We start from the raw sequence: 19,014 nt of genomic DNA on the forward strand, positions 1-19,014 counted from the left end.
GTTTCTAGGAGCCCTAAACTTTTGTCAGCAGCTTAGATATACTTTTGGTTCTTGATCTATATGTACTAAAAATGTACCTGTGTCAGCATTTGAGGAAAAGATTGTTCAATCAGTGTTCTGGAATAGATCTTTTATGGAAGAATAATTAAAGATGTGAAGATAAATGAAAAACAGGAAAAAGATCAAGGCTTAAAACAGGTAGATCGTATAAAAATAAACTTCATACTTTCTTTGATTTATAAAAAACAATGCTGCAGGCAAGTGAGATTAAAATACATGAGGTAAAAATTATCTGAGGGAGTTGTTCAGCATGGCAATTGTAACATTGGCAAAGAATTGGTTGAAAGGGAGAGGATAGATTGTGCTAATAGGAGATTTATCAAATTTGAGGACAAATACCTAATTCATTTTAGGATTACCCTTTTTCAGTGTTGTCACTACATTTACTGTGATGTATAGATGGGAAAAAATGTCTTTTGGGGGTGGCTGACATATTTCTAGCAGAGACAGAAAGGTCTAGGCAGCAGTAAACCTCATCAGGGTTAAGTGTGCCCTTACTGTCACCCATGCTGAAAAAACAGTGCAAATGCAAAGAGCTGTTAACAGGGTTAATCAATAAAATGAATGGCTGAAGTTGCTCTCTGCAAATCGGGGAAAAAACAGAAAAAGAGAAGAGCTATTTAAAGGAAAAGACAGTGGCAGCACATGAACAGAATATAGGAACTGGCCAATGATAAATTTTAGACTGTAAATTAGAAGTAAGTTTGAAAATTTATGTGGGTGGTGAAGCCCTAGAACAACCTCCCTCTAATATCTGTACTGGCATAAAACTTGTTTTGTTTTAAGCTAAAACTTGAAAAAGGGTTTAGGACATGGGTATTGGGGACAGTGCTTGGTGACAGAGACCAGAGAGTTCCATTCGATGTTGGTATTGAACTCATAAGCACATCAGATATGCTGAACTGTGTTTTCAGGTTCAGAAAGTACAGGTGGACGTTACACCTAGGTCCCCTGTTGGTTGACCAGGCTTTGTCAGTCTTGACTAGTCAGCCCACAGGCCTTACGATCACTGCATCATGCTGGTTTTACTTGGAACCTGCTGTACGACACGTAAAACAAGCCCAAAGTAGTATTCGTAGGCCTCTCTTGGCGTAGCATTGTGTATCTGTGGTTCCATATAGTACTTCTCTAAGGATCGTGCCTTACGACTAAGCTCTTGAAATAAGGTTGCCAAAACTGTCATAACAGTCAAGATCTGTAATGAATGTTAATGAAGTTTACTCTGCTCTGGGAATAATCTCTACTGTTCTTGTTTGATGACTCATTTAGTCAATGTATCCTAGTAATAAAAAGAATCGATATCTATCTAGAATGTGGCTAAGAATGACGAAGCTACTTCCTACCAGTAGGTCCCATCTAGCTCGTAGAGCTTCAGGACTGTTTGGAGGTGAAACAGAAAATTATAGTGACCAGCTGTAGCATAGTATACAATTATTGTTACTACCACCCTCAGTAGCACTGTAAATGTCAATTTGAGTGTAGTACAGAGAAGCATAACTGGCCTACAGAGGACCTTACTCAAGGATGAGCTGGGTCTCCATCTCTGAGACCTTTCAGCTCCCTTCCGCTGCCTGCACTTGCAGCTCGCAGCTGAGAACCAGAGCAGAGCTGTGGTGGTGCTGCTCTAGGAAATAGGAGGTGTGGGGCTAATGTTTTTTTAGCTCCTCTGGGAAAGCTACAGCTAGCGGAGGTAGAGTTTGTTTGATTTAATGCACAAAATACCAAGTTGTGCCTTGAGGAAGGCTTTTTTCCACTTAAAATAGTATTTGCGCTTGGTCCTAACAGCTACTAAATGCCTCCTAGGAGGACGGGGTACAACTGGTTACCTTGAAGTTGCAAAGTTATTAACCCTATTCCAGGACTTGCTAAAAAGCCCTTTGAAGATTTTTTTTTTTCAGTTCTTATTCATGGCTATCCTTTATTTTGTGCCTTCATTTCCTAACTGATTTAACATGTAATTTTTCCTTTTTCATTGGACTTTGTCTGTAAATTGGGGAGGTACGAAAAATAATTGCAAAGAAAATCTTCGAACAATTGAATGGAGATGGGCAATACCGAATGAAAAGATTTTCAAACAATCTAGCGTACTTCAGAAAACTAATACTGTGTTAAAGAAAATAAATTAGCATTTCAGCTCCACATGTTTGGTCCCATTGTCGTGAATGTATTTTCATTCCATATTCTTGTAACCATTTTGTAACCTTGTAATTCTTACAGCCATCTCTAATTCATGTTGAAAATTGCTCAAGTACGTTCTGTGTTTTTTCTCAAACAGGGATTGCAGCCTCTTTCGCTGTAAAGCTTTTTAAAGCATGGATGGCAGAGAAAGATGCTAATTCTGTTACCTCTGCTTTAAGAAAAGCCAACCTCGATAAGAGATTGCTAGTAAGTACAATATATTTTCAATAATCCTTATCTGTCCTTGGGCAAGAGAAGGAAATAAAATGCAGATGGTAGTTTGCTGTAAGCATGTTAACTCCCCCTCAGACTCTCTTAGCATTTTTTAAATATTTTGAATCACAGCAATATTGTTATGGCTGTAGCATTGATACAGGTTCGGGAATATTAAATATCACATGTTTTTACATTCTGTCTCTATTTTTCCTGTAGTTAAATGCCTTCTGAAAGACTATATATGGGGCTTGGGAATTAATTTTTTTTTTTCTAACCACCACTAACAAAACACACACCACCAGCAACTGTGCGTGAGGACTTTTATGTTTTTTAAATATGTTTTACTTTTGTAAATAATAAATAAAGTATAAAGGGTGATGATTACAATACAAGTTTCCAAAGCAACAGTGTTTAAATAGTTTAGCGAAAGCACAGGAAGCTAATTTTCTGCAGCAATAGCCATCTGGGTAGCATAAGTGGTCCTGCAGTGATGACAGCAGACCTAGCAGGAGCAATGCAGGAAGGCTTTCAGCCTTTGGACTCAAAACCTGTGTTCTGGGTTTGTAGAAATGGCCTGAGGTATTTAGAGTATATATGAATATGCAGCACTGTCATGTGCCTTTCTCTCCCAGTGTATTTCTGAAGATCAATAGGGGTATTTTTAATCCTCAAAAAGATTGCTGCTCCGATAATCCAATCAAATGTGCTACATCCTGTGTAGCACTGCCTGGAGAATTTCAGCAGTATTTCCTGTTTCTACCTCAATAATTTATGATTAGGCAAGAATCTTTCAAAAGCGAAGCAACCTCCTACACCCCTTCATCTCTTCAATTTGTATTTGATTTTAAGAGTCCAAGTCATAAATAGTTTGCCATAGAGCTGCAAAATGGGCTAATTACTCTTTTTATTAGAGAGGGGGAAAAAACCAAACTGCATCTTATTTCTATTTCAAACTTGACTGACAAGCTTTCAGCTGTTGGCTCTCATTATGCTGCTATATTCAAGAACTATAAAGTATCAGATGATGTTGCCTAGCATAGATGCCTTCATGATAGTTTCTTCTTAATCTTGTTTTCAGTAAGTAAACAGCTTGAGGGTCTCTAGCTTCTTTGTAAAAAATGAAAGCATTATCCGTCCCACAAATCATGTTAGACACCAAGAACTGGAGAGTAAGCAAATGCTGTTGAATCCTTGCCAAGGTGGGGCATTTGCTGTAGCAATTTTTTAGGAATAATTTTAACTTTTCTAAGTAGCTGCACTTCGATAAATCATAGATTGGTGGTCTCTTTGAATTAGAAATGTGTGTGTGAGTTATTGTTAACAGTACAAAGTGGATTTTGTGATTTTTGTTAAATGATGCATTAGTGGTAATCATTGCTCAGCAGAGTCGTGACATCAGGCCAGGATGCCTGGGCCATATACGTATTGCTAAGTGTGTTTTTTCTTAAGAGGTAAATGTGTGGATGCACTGGGAGGGCACGGTAAATGCGTTTTGCATATAATGGCTTTACGATATATTCCTTTGTACTTTCCCTACAAGACTCTTGGAATCTGGAAAAAGTATAGTTTTTATGAGGACTGTTTTGAGCGACTTCTTAAGCTCACAGCTATTCATAAGTACATGCACTTCATGTGGAGAGGGTGTTAAGTTTTTTGCATAACTGACCATTATTTTTCCCTCACGAAACACAACATTATGAATGAAGTGTTGACTCTTCCAGTGTTAATGCAAGCATTGACTTTTTTTAAGGGCAGTACCAGGTGATTCCCACTGTTCATTCTTAAAAAAATGTTCCTTTCATTCTGTCAAGAGTCATAGTCATTTATTTATTTAACGGAGAGCATTCCTGTCTTTTTAGGAACTATTTCCAGCCAACCGGCAGAATGTGGACCATTTTGCCAAGTATTTCACTGAAGCAGGTCTAAAAGAGCTCTCAGATTTCCTTAGAGTTCAGCAGTCACTGGGGACTCGTAAAGAACTTCAAAAAGAGCTACAAGAACGTCTCTCTCAGGAATGCCCAATTAAAGAGGTAAAGGGTGTTTTCTTTACAACTTCTATTTATATAATAATAGTCAAAGACTTAAATCAACAGTAGGTACAGAGGAACAGATAGGAGCACCTCCTAGATTTCCTCTGTTTTTCTTTATTTTAATTTATTCATCAGTTTACTCTGTGCTTAAGACTAAAGCAACAAAACATCCTCTGGATTTGCAAGTGCAGCTGACTATGGGGTTTGGGTTTTTTTGGCCAGTTATACTTGATGAGAATGTATTTCATTTAACTGCATTAACTGTTAGGTTAGAAGGGAGGGACAAAACTTGTAGTCAAGTAATAGTAATGTTGCTAAATAAAAGTACACTAAATGTTTCCTTTATATTATTCTTGTTCTAATTTTGTTTCTTACTACTTCTATACTGTGGTGTTATTTGTAAATGACTGCAAGTATTTGGTAAGTCAGCATCGTTTCTGGATTGGAAATGTTGCTTAAGACAGCAGTTTATTTCCTGCTCCAGGTAGTGCTTTATGTAAAAGAGGAAATGAAAAGAAATGAGCTGCCAGAACCGGCAGTGATCGGTCTCCTGTGGACCTGTGTCATGAATGCTGTGGAATGGAACAAGAAAGAAGAACTGGTTGCAGAGCAAGCCCTCAAACATCTAAAGGTGTGTGCACGGGTGAAGAGGGGAAGGGCTGCTGTGAATTAACAGAATACATTCTACAGCTGTCAAGTTTTTACCTGTTTAAATCCAGAAGATTCAGAGTTTTGAGGGCTGACACTGAGCACACCAAGCATTGTGTATAGTCCCTTTTCCTTTACTCAAATGAATGCAAAATTGAGGTAGTTCAGATTATTGAATGCCCTGAGGCATACAGTGCAGAGAACCAGGGCAAACGGAGGTGGTCACAGCCTGAGTGCCTCTGCATTGTGCTTTCTCAGGGCACCAGATCCTGAGAGGCTCCTTGCCTTGGGGACAATGCTAAGCAAATGCTGAGACTCAGCTCTGCTCAGACCTGACTAGTAAGCCTACAGGAACTGCCTTTGCAATGTCTTTGCCAGAAGCAAGGAAGTTTTGTGAGCATGGCGAGGTGGTACCTGTGCTGGCTTTGCACACAGAGAGCTGGTTAGAACCAGGCAGGACTGCTGAGCTCAGAATCTGTGAAATGGTTGTTGCCGATGTTGACTGTGGGAGCTGGATACTCGGGGACTTGTCAACTAATAAGCTAGGACCTGGCTTGAGAACACGTGCACTGTGTAGTGTGGTTACTGTCTGATCCAGGTGCTGTCCTTGTGGATGAGAGAACTGAATGCATAGAAAAGAGGAGCTGTAGTTTGCTAAGTGATGACAGATTGCAGTATCACAGTTGCATGTTGGTACAAAAACTCTTATGACCTTGGGGTGGAAAAAAATGCAAAACCTAAAAACAATGCAGAGGTGTCGGAGTCACTGCTATGGTTGGTATTCCTCATCTATGTCTGAAGGAATTGTGTGGTGCAAGACCAGTTGAACTGAGAAAAGAGGCAGAGGGGCTTTTCAGCAGAATTAGTCCTTTTAAGCTGGTAAACCATGAGCAAGTGAATACTCCCTTATAGCCAGGGCTGCAAAGATTTGCCCTAGGACAGAACCAATCTGTACTTTATTCTTTATGGTAAAATGGATCTTAAGCTTGATCTGAATTCCTTCCTTCTTCATATTGGATGCCTCTCCATACTTGGGAGTTCCCATGTTGGTTTAGCTTCTACTACTGCTGTCCTTTCATATGAATTTGGTTTCCCAATCAGTCATCCTGGAAATGTAGTCGCTTGGGATCTTGTGTAGTCTTTGATGGTAAAATTGAACGCCTTGAAGTCTTCTCAAGTGACCCAAATAGCAGTAAAAAGACGAGATAGTTTCCAGAAGGAGGAGAGACATTGTTTTTCTTGTTCTTTTGATGTAAAAATTGATCATATCTCTTAGAGTTGTAACAGAGTATCCATTGAGATTTATTGTCTAATACTGCAGGGGACATTAACAAACACTTTTTGGAATATTTGAACATTGGGAAAAGAGAAGCATAGCTGGCTTTGTACAAATATTGTTGACTAGATGCTTAGTCCTATGCATCTCACTGGCCCAAGCCATCAGCTATGTATGTAACCCCACTAAATTAGGTAAGGCATCTTGCTTACATAAGAGAGGCGTCTTCCTAGCTACATCTGCTGTCTAAAAACAGAGTGCAAATTTGTATGGGGTATTTACTATTTGCACTTACAGGTAAGATTTTAACAGAAGCAGTAGAAATAGAAATTTAGACTTTGCTAGCTGCTTCTTTACATTTCAGTGTTCAAAAGTGAACAGCATTTGTTTCACATCCTTCCTCTATAGTTAGGTAGAGATAGATCTTGGATTCCTCTCTTTGGGCTCTCAGCTGACCCAATGTGTGAGCCAACTCCAGAAATCAGATTAATGCTGTTAGCGTGACACACAGCCTAGTTCCTGTGCCCTCCTGTGTGTTGACATGCCCTGAAACAATCATGGAGTTGTTTTGCCCTGGTGATGTGAGTCAGGATGCATATAAATACATACTTGACACGGGACATGCCAGGTGGTGGGATTTGTTCTCGTACGGCTGTACCTGACAGATAACTTTCCCAAAGCGCAGTTCCCAAAGCTTTGACATCTGGGTACCAGTCTCTTGAACTTACTAGTCTTCTTTTAGTAAGCTGTGTATGAGGGACCCCTGAAAAGACATGTCAAGGCACAGAATATTGACCTAGTTTACAGCTCTTAACAAGCTTTACTAGATGGGTGGCTTCCTAATGGAGCCATGGGCAGCCATGAACCAGTAAATGCCACATGTGCCATCCACATGGCAGAACTGGCAGGAGCTGAACTCAGGAGGAGACAGGGCAAGCTGTTAAATCCTGAATCTTACAGGGTAAGCTCTTCATTGTCCCAGTAACCTCATTATGACACTGGGGCTTGGCCCCTAGGCCACCTCCAGTGCGGAGACATTGTCTGTGGGTGGGAAGAATCCTCCAGACAATTCGTACTGCAGGCAAGGCTGTCCTATGAGCTTCATGATACTGCAGCTGCTGATCTGCTGCTATCTAACCTGAGGCAAATGGAAAACAATGCCACTGAGCTCAGCCAGCAATGAGAGGAAGCTAATTTTATGGTTCCTTAGTTAGACACTTGTGAAACTTATAAAAGTCTGTACCAGTTAAAGGAGTGAGAGAGGAATGCAAAGGGAGTCAGTCAGATGTGGCAAAATGAAGGTATCTTACTTCTAAACTGAAAAGATAGGATTTTTTTTTTATAAATTACTTAAGGCTTATAGACAGCAGCACTTAACAAACCTGTGGATGGGAGTGGGTTCTGCTGATGCTCTTAGATAAACAAACTTCAGTGTATATTGTTGCCCTGCCTCCCTGCAACTTGCCTAGATACCAGCTGGATGCTTCCAGGGCCAAAAGGGGAAAAAAGAGGGAGTCTTGTTACCCAAAGGCTGCACAAGTTTTGCACTGCTTCTACCAAAACAGTAATGTTTTTTTCTAAAGATGTGGCTATACCTGCCAGAAGTGGAAAAACTCAACCTCTGGTGTTAGCTATATGTAGTAATTTCTCATAGTTACTTTGTAAGGATGTTTCTTCCAAAAGTAATAATGCTGTCTGCCTGCCTAGCTGCTCTTGTTACAGCTGCTGTGCGATTTCTTGCTCTGTCTTTAAATTAATAGCTGGTAATTATTTTACAGAAGACATTCTGGACCAACTTTTCATATTTTAGTCAATTTTCATGTGTGTTAATATTTTTTCCCATGAATCGTGTTGAGTAAAACCCTCAGGATTTAGCCCCTTGTAAAGAAGTCTTGAAGTATATGTACTTTTGAACATGTCCATCGGTGCTGCTGCTGATGGGCGGTTTGTTACCCAACCGTGTCCGTCAGCAGCCCTCGTTGCACAGACCAGAACTCTGCAATATCAGGTCATTGCAAATCCAGATGAAAAATGCCAAACTGCCGGTGTTACTGAAAATGATGCAGAAAGGCTGAACTGAGCAGTGTGAGAACAATTTAAATAGTAACCTTAATGTATATTTGACTGGGGGCTCTGAAGATTAAGGGTAATTTGTCTTCCTTCAGCTCTGAAAAATGCTATTAATATTCCCTTAAATTTAAGATTGCAGTCTTAGCTGGACTCAACTACAAGAGGAAAGGAAATTGGAGAGAGATGGGTATAAACACTGCAGTTTTTAAGGAGAGAATGAACAGGATATGGTCCTTTGACGTAATTTTTTATTTTAAGGTCTGAAATTAGAGGGGGGAAAAAAATAATAACAGAAAAGTTTTTGCTCTATCTTTTATTATATTAATAAACTCTAGGAAAAGACAATGAAATGTACTGCTACTGCCTTGCCAGAATAAAGTTAGCAGTTAATGCTGTGCTTTGAAAACATTGCTGTTTACCAAAGCAAAGGTTGTCATGATACTCTGATGGTGATAATGAGAAAAAATAATGACACTTGATCACAGTTAACCTGGAATAATTTAATTTAATTCAACTTCCTGGAACTTGTGAAACCCGTGTGAAACTACAGATTTGTATTTTCGTGTGTTTCATCTTTGGATGTCTTACATTATGAACATCAATAAAGCATCACTCCTGAATCAGCAGCATGCTACCTTGTGAAATCTACAAATGGCAGTACTCCAAGATGTGGACTATAAATTGATTTTACAAAATCCAATATCTGTAAGTGGTACTGAATTTTAGCTCACACCATGCAGCACATCTTACAAAAGCTCATGGATATTTATGTACATGCATTGTATGTGTTTAAGTAAATGCAATTGGCAAGTAAATCTAAGGTTTCAGTGAAACAGATTTTTAGGGATGAAATTCATGGTGCATACATTAAAAATTTTATTTGTTTATTTTCAGTATACTGACATGCACTTTGTCTTTTACCCCCTCTTCCTTTCAGCAATATGCCCCCCTGCTTGCTGTGTTCAGCACTCAAGGGCAGTCAGAGTTGATTCTTCTCCAGAAGGTGCAGGAGTACTGTTACGACAACATCCACTTCATGAAAGCCTTTCAGAAGATAGTGGTACTCTTTTATAAAGGTAAAAGTCTATATGCTCTGTTGTATACTGTGCATGGATTCTTTATGCTAACGACTCACCTATGATGTAATAGGAAACAGATGTTCTCCGGGTGTCGCATATGAGAAGTTTGTGTTGGAGTTGAGCTCTGAAATACCCTATGCTTTGATAGTTCAAAGGAGCGTAGCAGCAGGAAAAGCCAAAACAAGCCTTTTTCTCACTGTCGCATTTATCCCGTAGTCAAGAAGCATGAGCAGGATCCAAGCACCGTCCACAGTCTGTTCAAGTGCAGTTTAGTTCTTGCATAAAACCAGTTCTAGGAAGACATTTCTATAAATTCCTGGCAGATTTAAAAAGTAGATTAGAGCTTAGATTTAAGAAACCTTGAAAGTGCAAACCCTCTTGGCAGGAAGATTTTTCAGGGTTGGGTGTTTTGTTTTTTTTTTTTTGTTTTTTTTTTTTTGTTACTCCCTCCCTGCCAGAAGCACCTTTCCTTATTCTTCGTTCCCTTTTCCTTTCCCTGCCAATTTCTTGCAGGTGCCATAGTTTGAGGGACTTAATTTTTATTGTGAAGTTGCCTTTTTTGCAAGTTTATTCTGATCGGGTTGTCATAGAGACTAATGGTCTTGCACTGCGTGTGATGGGTGGGTGCCAAACAGTTTGTTCTGACATTCTTGCTATAAATAGTTGAAGGAGAAAAATCAGCAGGAGTAGAAACCCAGTATTGATCTTTCTTCACCCTGTTGTGTCCAGGTACATGTTCAGGGCAAACAAGTTTAGACTGTTAAAATAATTTCATGGCTTCAGAAGGCAGAAGTAAGTGAATCATGTGGATTTATTTCCATCCTTGTGTCAATATAGCATGGCCTCAGTGATGAAATGAAAAAGCAATACACCTTGTCCCGCTACCCTCAAATTCTACAATTTGTAAATACTGTTAATGACTGAGGACAAACTTGAAACTGCAGCCTGCAGCAAGGACTTTATTCAGTTTTCTTTGGACAAGAAAATTCACTTTGGACATAGCGAATGAGTGCCGTAACTGCTGTGCACTCAGACCGTAAGTGCCTGATGTAAACCAGAAATAGTCTTGTGTAGGACTCCCTTCAAAATTTTTGTAAACGCATTAATGTGTTAGCCTGCAAAAGCAACCCTAACATTCCAACGTATTTTAAAAAAAAAGAAAATAAATCAGTAAATTGTATGTTAAACTTAACATGCTCCAAGAACCCAGTTCCCATCTACTCCGCTCACCCCACATGCTGCTGTTCTGACTCTGGGGATGTACTCGGGCAGGCTTGTTAGGAAGGGTGAGAAGACTTTAGCCTCAGCACTACGGGTGCCACAATATTGTTTAGGATTCGCATGATGTCCAGAAGAGTGTTTAGAGCTACCGTATGGCCTGGCGGTGGAAGTCATGAGTTCAGCGTGTCCGGCATGTGCAATACTCGCTGTGCCCATGTACCTGCCTGGAATATCTCGGGCAGGCGTGCCGGAGCACCTGCCTCTCTGCCATCTGATGTAGTCATGTGGTGGCACAGCTGCCAGCCCTTCCTGGCCCCGTTTAGGCTGAAGCTGGATCTGCCCTGTTTGGCAGACTTACTGCCGCCTACTAGCAACTGGTAGCCTGACTTTACAGCCACTAGCTGTAAGGCCCTTCTGAGGGCTGGACACAGTAAGGAAGTCATCACCCCCATCTGTTTTAAGGCAGCTTTGGAGTTAAACAGTGTCCGTTAGGTGAGGACATACTACTGCCTTAAGCGGGGAAGATTCTGGGAGCCCTAGTCCTCCAATTCCTGCTTCTCCCACATGGTATCAAGCTTTAATGGCTCATGGCTTTGGCTTGTCCAGAGCCATGCTACCTGCCTCTGCTTTGTTTCAGTGCTGGTAGAGCTCACTCTTTCCTTCTCCCCAGTTCATACCTATCCACTAGAAACAAGCCATCAAGTCTTTTCAGAGACATACACTTTATTGTAGATAAGTTGCTGATGACAGCATATCTTCAATTTCCTAACAGTCAAGGAAAACAGCCCCCAAAAGCTATTACTGGCTATGTCAGTGGTGAGGGAACAGCAGATGCCCATGTTCCCCTTTCTGTTGTGCTTCAAGTGTAACCTGCACAGGATCTGGAGAGGTTTCAGGGTACCTAATGAACTTTTTCTAATGACAAATCTGTAGTATCTGTAGATGGGCAGACCAAAATGCATCTATCTACCAGCATGAATGTGGACAGTTTATTGCTTATTACTCATTATGAGGGAGTGCTTCCTGGGCATGAAGATAGTCGTCAGTGATGATAGGCACCAAATGCCACTCATGCTTTGACAAATTTAGTTGTATGACTACTCTCATCAGCACATCCAACATCTTGCATTTAAATCCTTCACATATTTCCATCATAAAATAGCCTTGGATTACTTTCCTGGGAATTACCTGGAAATACCTAAACATATTAACAGGAACGTTGGGGCTCATTAGCACTTAGAAGGTCCTGAAAGCCTATGTTGCTGGGTTTGTTTTTTTTTTTATTCTGTCTCTAAACAAGGAGGAATATCCACTTGCTCCCCCAGTGAAAGCCCAAGCCCTATTTTCCCTTATGTGGTAGCAGCTTCTTGCCAGCTTGTAGGTATAATCTGCAAAAGCAGATCTGCAGTCAGTTAAAGCTTGTTGACATTATTATTGTTACTATTATTATTATATCTCTGTGTTCCTGGTACAGTATAGAGAAAAGTAAGCTGTTTAGTTCTGTACTGATCCTTGGCTATGATGTTGCTTCTCTGGTTATCACTTAAAGCCAGTGCAATTGTAAATCTGTCAGCTGCATTTTGACCAATAATCTAAAAGCCAGTTGAAGAATTAAGAATTACTGAATTCTCCTGAGTGACACCTAGTAAGTTTGCCAGCCTCCTTGCTAGTTATGCTTGCACTGTAAGTTGTATGTTGTTTTTTAGTCCCTTCCATGTTGCAGTGTGTCCCTTAACTGTGGGTAAAATAAGTGTGGTTGTTATTGGATTACATGCTATATATCACACTCACTTGCAGAATCTCCTTTCGTTTAGTTTGTGTCCAACCTGGAAGTTTCAAATGTGAAATCTTGATGCTGTTGAAATTAATAACCATTCCTTTCATAAGGATCAGAATTTCACCCTTAGCAGGCACAAAGCCTCTGTGTACTTTTGCATTAGAATTCAAGACAACATTTACAAAACACCAAAAAGATAAATCATAAGTACATGTGAAGTAGTACTCTGGTTTGCAGCAGCATAATTAGGCCTCAGCAATACTCTTAGAATAGAATCATAGAATCGTTTAGGTTGGAAAAGACCTTCAAGATCATCCAGTCCAACCATTAACCCACACTACCAAGTCTACTCTAAGCCAATCAAGGTAGACTAGACTAAACCATGTCCCGAAGTGCCACATCTACCTGTTTTTTAAACACTTCCAGGGATGGGGACTCCACCACCTCTCTGGGCAGCCTGTTCCAATTCTTGACCACCCTTTCCGTAAAGAAATTTTTCCTAATTTCCAACCTAAACCTCCCCTGGCGCAGCTTAAGCCCATTTCCTCTCGTCCTATCGCTAACTACGTGGGAGAAGAGACCAACACCCCCCTCGCTACACCCTCCTTTCAGGTAGTTGTAGAGAGCGATAAGGTCTCCCCCTCAGCCTCCTCTTCTCCAGGCTAAACAACCCCAGTTCCCTCAGCAATACTCTTCTGCAGTACGGAGAGGTTGTAAGAAAACGATGCAGACTGTCTTCTCAAACACTGCAGGAATCCTGCACTTACAGAACTGAATCTTCAAGTTTCACTCGATACACGGGTTTTTTTTGATGGAATGCAATTATCTTTTAATATCTTCAAGTACTTTCCTTTGGTACTGGATGCAAAATTTTCCTAGGAAAAAGAAGAATACCATAAAGACCATAACTGTACTGTGGGTGACATTCCTTGCATTGAAAGAGCCGTTGCCTTAAGGCTCTGTCCTCCCAACTGAGTTAGCTGCAATAGAGTTCAATTTTGCAGATTGATTGACTGTGGTGGCAGCTGACAGGGTGTGCTTTTCCCTTTACTGCCGATGGCTATGCAGTTTGAGTTGAAAGCAGAAATTCATTCGAACTGGGTGATTTAGTACAAAGCTGAGACCTGAACTTCAAGTAACTTTCCAGTTAACCCTGCAGTAAAGACACTGGGCTCTTCAGTCTCTCTGCTCTGCAGCTTCTCCCTTTCATGAGGGACGTCCCTGGAGGCTCTGGCCGTGGGTGGTTTGAGTGGCAGTTGGCTGCACCTGCAAGAAAACCAACTCTTGGGCTGACATCACCTGGGACTGCAGTGAAAATGATGTGCACACGCCCACAAACCACAGTGTTCAGCTTCAGCCGTTAAAATATATCTATAATCAACTTTAATGAGGAATAACTATATATATACAAAATGAATCATTCCCTTCCTCCTCCCGTCCCCCCCGGTGTTCCCATTGCTTCAAAGCAACCTAGAGGTATGATTAACTACACCCTGTCCTGCATGATTGTTTAATTGAGCATCTCTGTGCTGACAGGAGAATATCATCTCTTATGAGCACTGGAGGCATGAATGCATTACAAATAATATTGCTCAGAAATGAAAGGAGAGAGTTGCAGTTGTCCTTTTTGTAGTTGAATGCATTTTGTTCTTCTCTGTTAATGTAGGAGGCTTATTGCTATGGAGTTATATACAGGCAAATTTTTCATCCACCTGACTTGAGAATGTTTTAATCTTCGAGGCACGCAGTGAGATTGCATGCTGCTATTACCAGGTTTGGGGTTTCGGGGAGGGAGAGAGAAGTTCCCCCTTCCTCTTTGGCAACAAACCCATTGAGCTTACAGTCAAAAAACTAAATCAAAAAACTAAACTTATATTCTGTTACTCTTGGACTGAGATATGTGTCTACCTGGAGGTGCTGCCTTGTACAGTAATATGGACTGTAATGCAGCAGCAGACTTCTGCAGTTTCTTCTATACAGCAACTTCATGTTTTTAGATGTCCACAATGCCCAAGAGCTAGCTTGAACTGGGGAAGGGATTGCTCTACTCTTTTCTTTTTTTTTCTTTTTTTTTTTTTATTTTTATTCTTTCTGAAATCTCTCCTGATTTTCTTTGCCTGTCCCTAAGGATCATAATGCATGTCACACCCCAAGTCATTCTGCAGATGTAATTGTGTGAACTTCAGGACTCTGTGGTGACCATAAGCTTTTTACATGCAGGGATTAAACTCCAGTTTCGTGAGAGTCCATGGGAAATATTTTCAGGTTTGCTAAATGAAAATCCTGATTTGTTAAATGCTGTAATGCCTTTGAGCTGCTGCTAAAGATTACTGGCAAGTATTTAACGCAACAAGTTTGAAACATCTTTCTTAGCTCCAGTGTTTCTGTTACATTAGAGAAAAAGTTCATTGGGGTGGGTTGTGATTTCGGGAAGATACGGCTTTCTGTGCCACTTGCAGGGTTCACTAAGCGCAACTTTACATACAGTGAAAAAAACCCAGAGCCAGTGCAGTCCTGTTTTCCCTGCATTTTCACTCTACTGTCAGTTGCAGCAAACTGCAGAAGAGGTTTTATTTTGGAAAAACGTCTGAGAGACAAGGTAACTTCCAGTCACACACACTCACTAAATTCCAAATTTTCAGGGAGACTTCGTAGTCAGTTACTGTTGGATGTCTTGGGATAGTTTTGATTAAGTTCAAACATATCCCTGGTTGCTTCCATCTGTTTGTTATTCAACAGCATATGTGAAACGTGTCTACTCTGTCTCATTTGATCAGATGCTTTGGGGTTTTGGTGTCATTTATTTCAGTTCGCCTTCTTCCCTTCCCTGCCACATCTGCTGTAACCTTTAGGCTGAAGCAGAAGGTGATGGTCAGGGTCGGTGCTTTGGCACGCAAATACCCAGTGGGTGGGACGGCACCAAGGAGCTCGAGGAAGCAGTGAAGAACTCAACATAAATGTGTTGATTTTGCAGAGCAAGGGAGGGTAGTTTGTTCAAAGACAAAAAGAATGGAAATTTTAATGAGATGTAGAAAGCTGTCTTTAGTCTTTTTATAGAACAAATACAGTTGGATTTTTTGTTCTTGCCTCTTGCATTACGTAACTGCCAAAATGCCATTGTGGATCCCAGATTTTGCTTCCACAGCCATCAATTACTGAGATACTTGGCTTGGCTGGATCACAGGAGCTTTGTTCCTGGGGCTAGAGGTCTGTTGCTAGACCTAAATTTGCATCTGTTGGAAACAATAAGTGTCCTTGCTGTTCATTAGGATTTCTTTATTCTGAATCTCACTCAGCCTCTCATTCCCTCACTGACAGCTATTTTGTTCTTGATGCTTGACAGAAAAATGTCAGCTGTGCTGTCCATCTGAGCCGGTCCCTTAAAATGGGTGGTCTGCATAGTGGCCTTAAAACTTATGAGCTAAAAACAATACAAAACCTTCAGGGAAAAATGATTGCAAAAAATCCCTACTGGCTGTCTTTTAACTGTTCAATCAGGAGGTGTCTGTCACTTCAGATTTCTAGAACCATGCACAGTCCTGAGATCCAACAGCAAGAAAAAGCATGGTATTCCTTACTGTGGTAACTTCTAAGATGTGCAGACTGATTTTTTTTTTTTTTTTTTTTTAAGCCAACCATCTTACATGGTGTATTTAAAGCAGATGAATAGAGAACTATCCTTTACAGAAGCACAATATTTGGTACTTTATTTTAAGCCTAATAAGTTACACATTTTACTGCATCTGGAATCCCTTATATGCATTGGATATTCTGTAGTTGTAGCCTAATATAGTTCATGCAAAGCTTGTTCCACCATGATCATATTAACTTTTTTTATGCTGCCTTTACAAAAAAAATATTCTTTATTCCCTCATGTTCAAAGTCTTCTAACCTCTAAAAAATACATTGATTTTTTACAAACACTGATCTGTATTTCAGCTGATGTTCTGAGTGAAGAAGCTATCCTCAAGTGGTATAAAGAAGCACATGTTGCTAAAGGCAAAAGTGTTTTTCTTGACCAGATGAAGAAATTTGTGGAGTGGCTGCAAAACGCTGAAGAAGGTACAGATTCATTTAAAGAAATATGGTAGTCTCTTGGCAAATCAAATATATTTTCCAGATTTTAATTGTACCAGGCATATGAAGTATACAGACTTAGAATAAAAAACAGCAGGTGCAACTGCTCCAAATTGTTTCCAGTCATGCCCGAGCCTAACAACACTTGCTGCTTTTTAATGTTTGTGGTGTCCTTGTGAAGTCCTTAAGTCATCAGGCACCACTTGTCTGTAGATAAATTCTTTAAGCTTCTGCAGGGAGCAACGCTGCACCGATGACAGCGTGAAGTACCTTGGTGTTAGCATGCACAACCTAACAGTTTTCTGTATCAGTGCCTTTTCTGCTATCTGCTGTTATGAACATAACATAACCCTGCCTGTGCCACTGCAGGCAGTGACACTACTTTTAGCTGGATGATCGGGCTCAGATATGTGGTCTGTAGTTACTGCTTTTAAACACTTACTGGGGAAGGGAACCAGTTTCTTTAGTCCCAAACTTTGTTTTTCTCATGTTCTGTATAGGAAAATACTTTGGTTTGTACTGAATAAATAAGTTATCTTTTTTGCATGGAAAAGGCATTCCACCTCAGTTGGGAAGAGCAATCCATGTGTAATAGATTGGGATATTAGTGTTCATTTGCATCCATTTAATGTAATTGGTTTTAGAAACTTGGAGAGAATATGCAGTAATGCCAAGGAGCAGATAAAACTGCAGCAATTCACATGTGCAAGTAGCAGTATAAAAATGGTAGCTCCTTCACACCTGGGACTTTGGACTAGCAGTCTTGGTCTAATTAAGCAGTTTTTCCCCTTTTAATCTTCTGCTCGTATGCCTTCCTGTTGCTTTTTATTTTTATCTTTTCCTGCGTGTCCCCTCTGCCAGATGTCCTTAATTACAAAGTCCAGTACAAATGGAGACAAAATGTTACCGTAAGAACATGTAGACCATGTTTGCTCGGAGAAATCTGATGAAATGTGTAACATTTGTTGGCAGCAAGCCCTTTCCTGTCAGGTGAACACAGAAATGTAGTATGATGCAAAGTAGCTTTAGGTCACAAAAACACTGTGTATATTCCTACTTCTAAATTACTTTTTCTTACTTCTACTTCTTCTCCTATGTCTAAATTACTTTTATCTTATGCTATACAAATCGTAAAAAAATTTGCTTGTACAGATTTCATACCTGCTGTAGGGTAACGCCACATATGGCTTTCTAGATAGGCTGTATGATGATTGATATTTGCAGAGCAAATAGTTTAAAGGGTGCTTCCTGGATGATGGCAGTACAGCCTACTCCTAGAGATTGGAACAGCGAGCAAATAATGCTGATCCTCTGTTAAACGCAGCTCAGATATGCATTGCATGGCTCTGCAGACGAGGACCAGAATAATTCATGGTGATCTGGTTAAAATTCTAGTGACAGATCTGTAAATGAAGAGCTCCACAGCGGAGCGTGGCAGAGTAGATCTTTGTCTTCTGAAGCTGTGTGTTTCCTTCTGTCTTACTCTGTTTAATCTGCCAACCTTTCCTAGGAAGTACTAGGTGTGATAAAAACTTTCATTTGAATTTTGGAAGGATATCTCGTTATTTTTATAGAATTACTCACGTCACTGTCCTTGTGCAACCTACATGAAGTGTTTTACTTCTCTTCTAGAGTCGGAGTCTGAAGGGGAGGAGAACTGAGACGGTTCAACAAAGCACAGTCTCAATCTAGGTTAATGCCAAATGCGCTTGGGAATGCCGTACTGTTCAAGCAAAGAGGCTTTACTTCAGTGTCATACAGAAAACTATAGGCTAGGCTTTCCTTTTGTTTAGAAGAATAAAGGTTTTTAATGGAGCCCTGAGGCATTAGATGCTTTACTTGGGACTCTACCTCTGGCTCATTGTACACTAACTTAGGCAAAGACATTCAGCAAGGAGCCATATAGAAAAAGTGACATGAAATACTTATGGACTCCTTTTTATTAATGGTCTTTTTCAGGTACTATGGTATATGAACACTCCAATTTCTGTTTATAGAACTGTTTGGTGTGTGTTTGTAGCTCAATATTGGCTTGTGTATGTGATTTGACACCACCACATTTTTTTGAATAAATGGCTTTTATATCTTAGTTTCGTGGTGTTAGTGTGTATGTTTTCTAAATTTGGTTTGCCCAAGTTTTTATGATTCTTCAAGTGAAAATTGCACAAGAATGTCAGGAGACTGTTTTCATACTTCTTAATCACAAAATCAGCATCCTTAGTAAATTGGGATTGCTGTCTAATCTTTATTCCCATATTTCCATATAACTTTGAACAGATTAACCAGATTCCATAGCAAATGTTGATTCATTCAATTTATTAATTCAAAGATGATGTACAGGAACAAATCTACGGAGTCCCAGTTTTGCATGTACAAAATTGA

General features: G+C 40.1%; 1 protein-coding gene across 3 annotated transcripts in view; it reads left to right on the forward strand.

The window, feature by feature from the left end:
• BZW2 (basic leucine zipper and W2 domains 2) overlaps positions 1-18,421 on the forward strand; it is a 36,928-nt gene extending 18,507 nt beyond the window's left edge. Inside the window, exons 6-11 of one of the 3 annotated variants that reach the window (XM_009484442.2) lie at positions 2,336-2,445; positions 4,314-4,484; positions 4,969-5,115; positions 9,416-9,554; positions 16,495-16,617; positions 18,265-18,421. In XM_009484442.2, coding sequence (XP_009482717.2) covers positions 2,336-2,445; positions 4,314-4,484; positions 4,969-5,115; positions 9,416-9,554; positions 16,495-16,617; positions 18,265-18,293 — 719 coding nt within the window. In that variant the 3' untranslated portion in view covers positions 18,294-18,421. Of the gene's footprint in view, positions 1-2,335; positions 2,446-4,313; positions 4,485-4,968; positions 5,116-9,415; positions 9,555-16,492; positions 16,618-18,264 lie in introns of all 3 variants that reach the window. The other 2 variants (XM_075705345.1, XM_009484443.2) reach the window with 2 other exon arrangements.
• The last annotated feature ends 593 nt before the right edge of the window (positions 18,422-19,014 follow it).

Source organism: Pelecanus crispus, chromosome 2, assembly GCF_030463565.1.
Source record: "Pelecanus crispus isolate bPelCri1 chromosome 2, bPelCri1.pri, whole genome shotgun sequence".
NCBI classification, from domain to species: domain Eukaryota; kingdom Metazoa; phylum Chordata; class Aves; order Pelecaniformes; family Pelecanidae; genus Pelecanus; species Pelecanus crispus.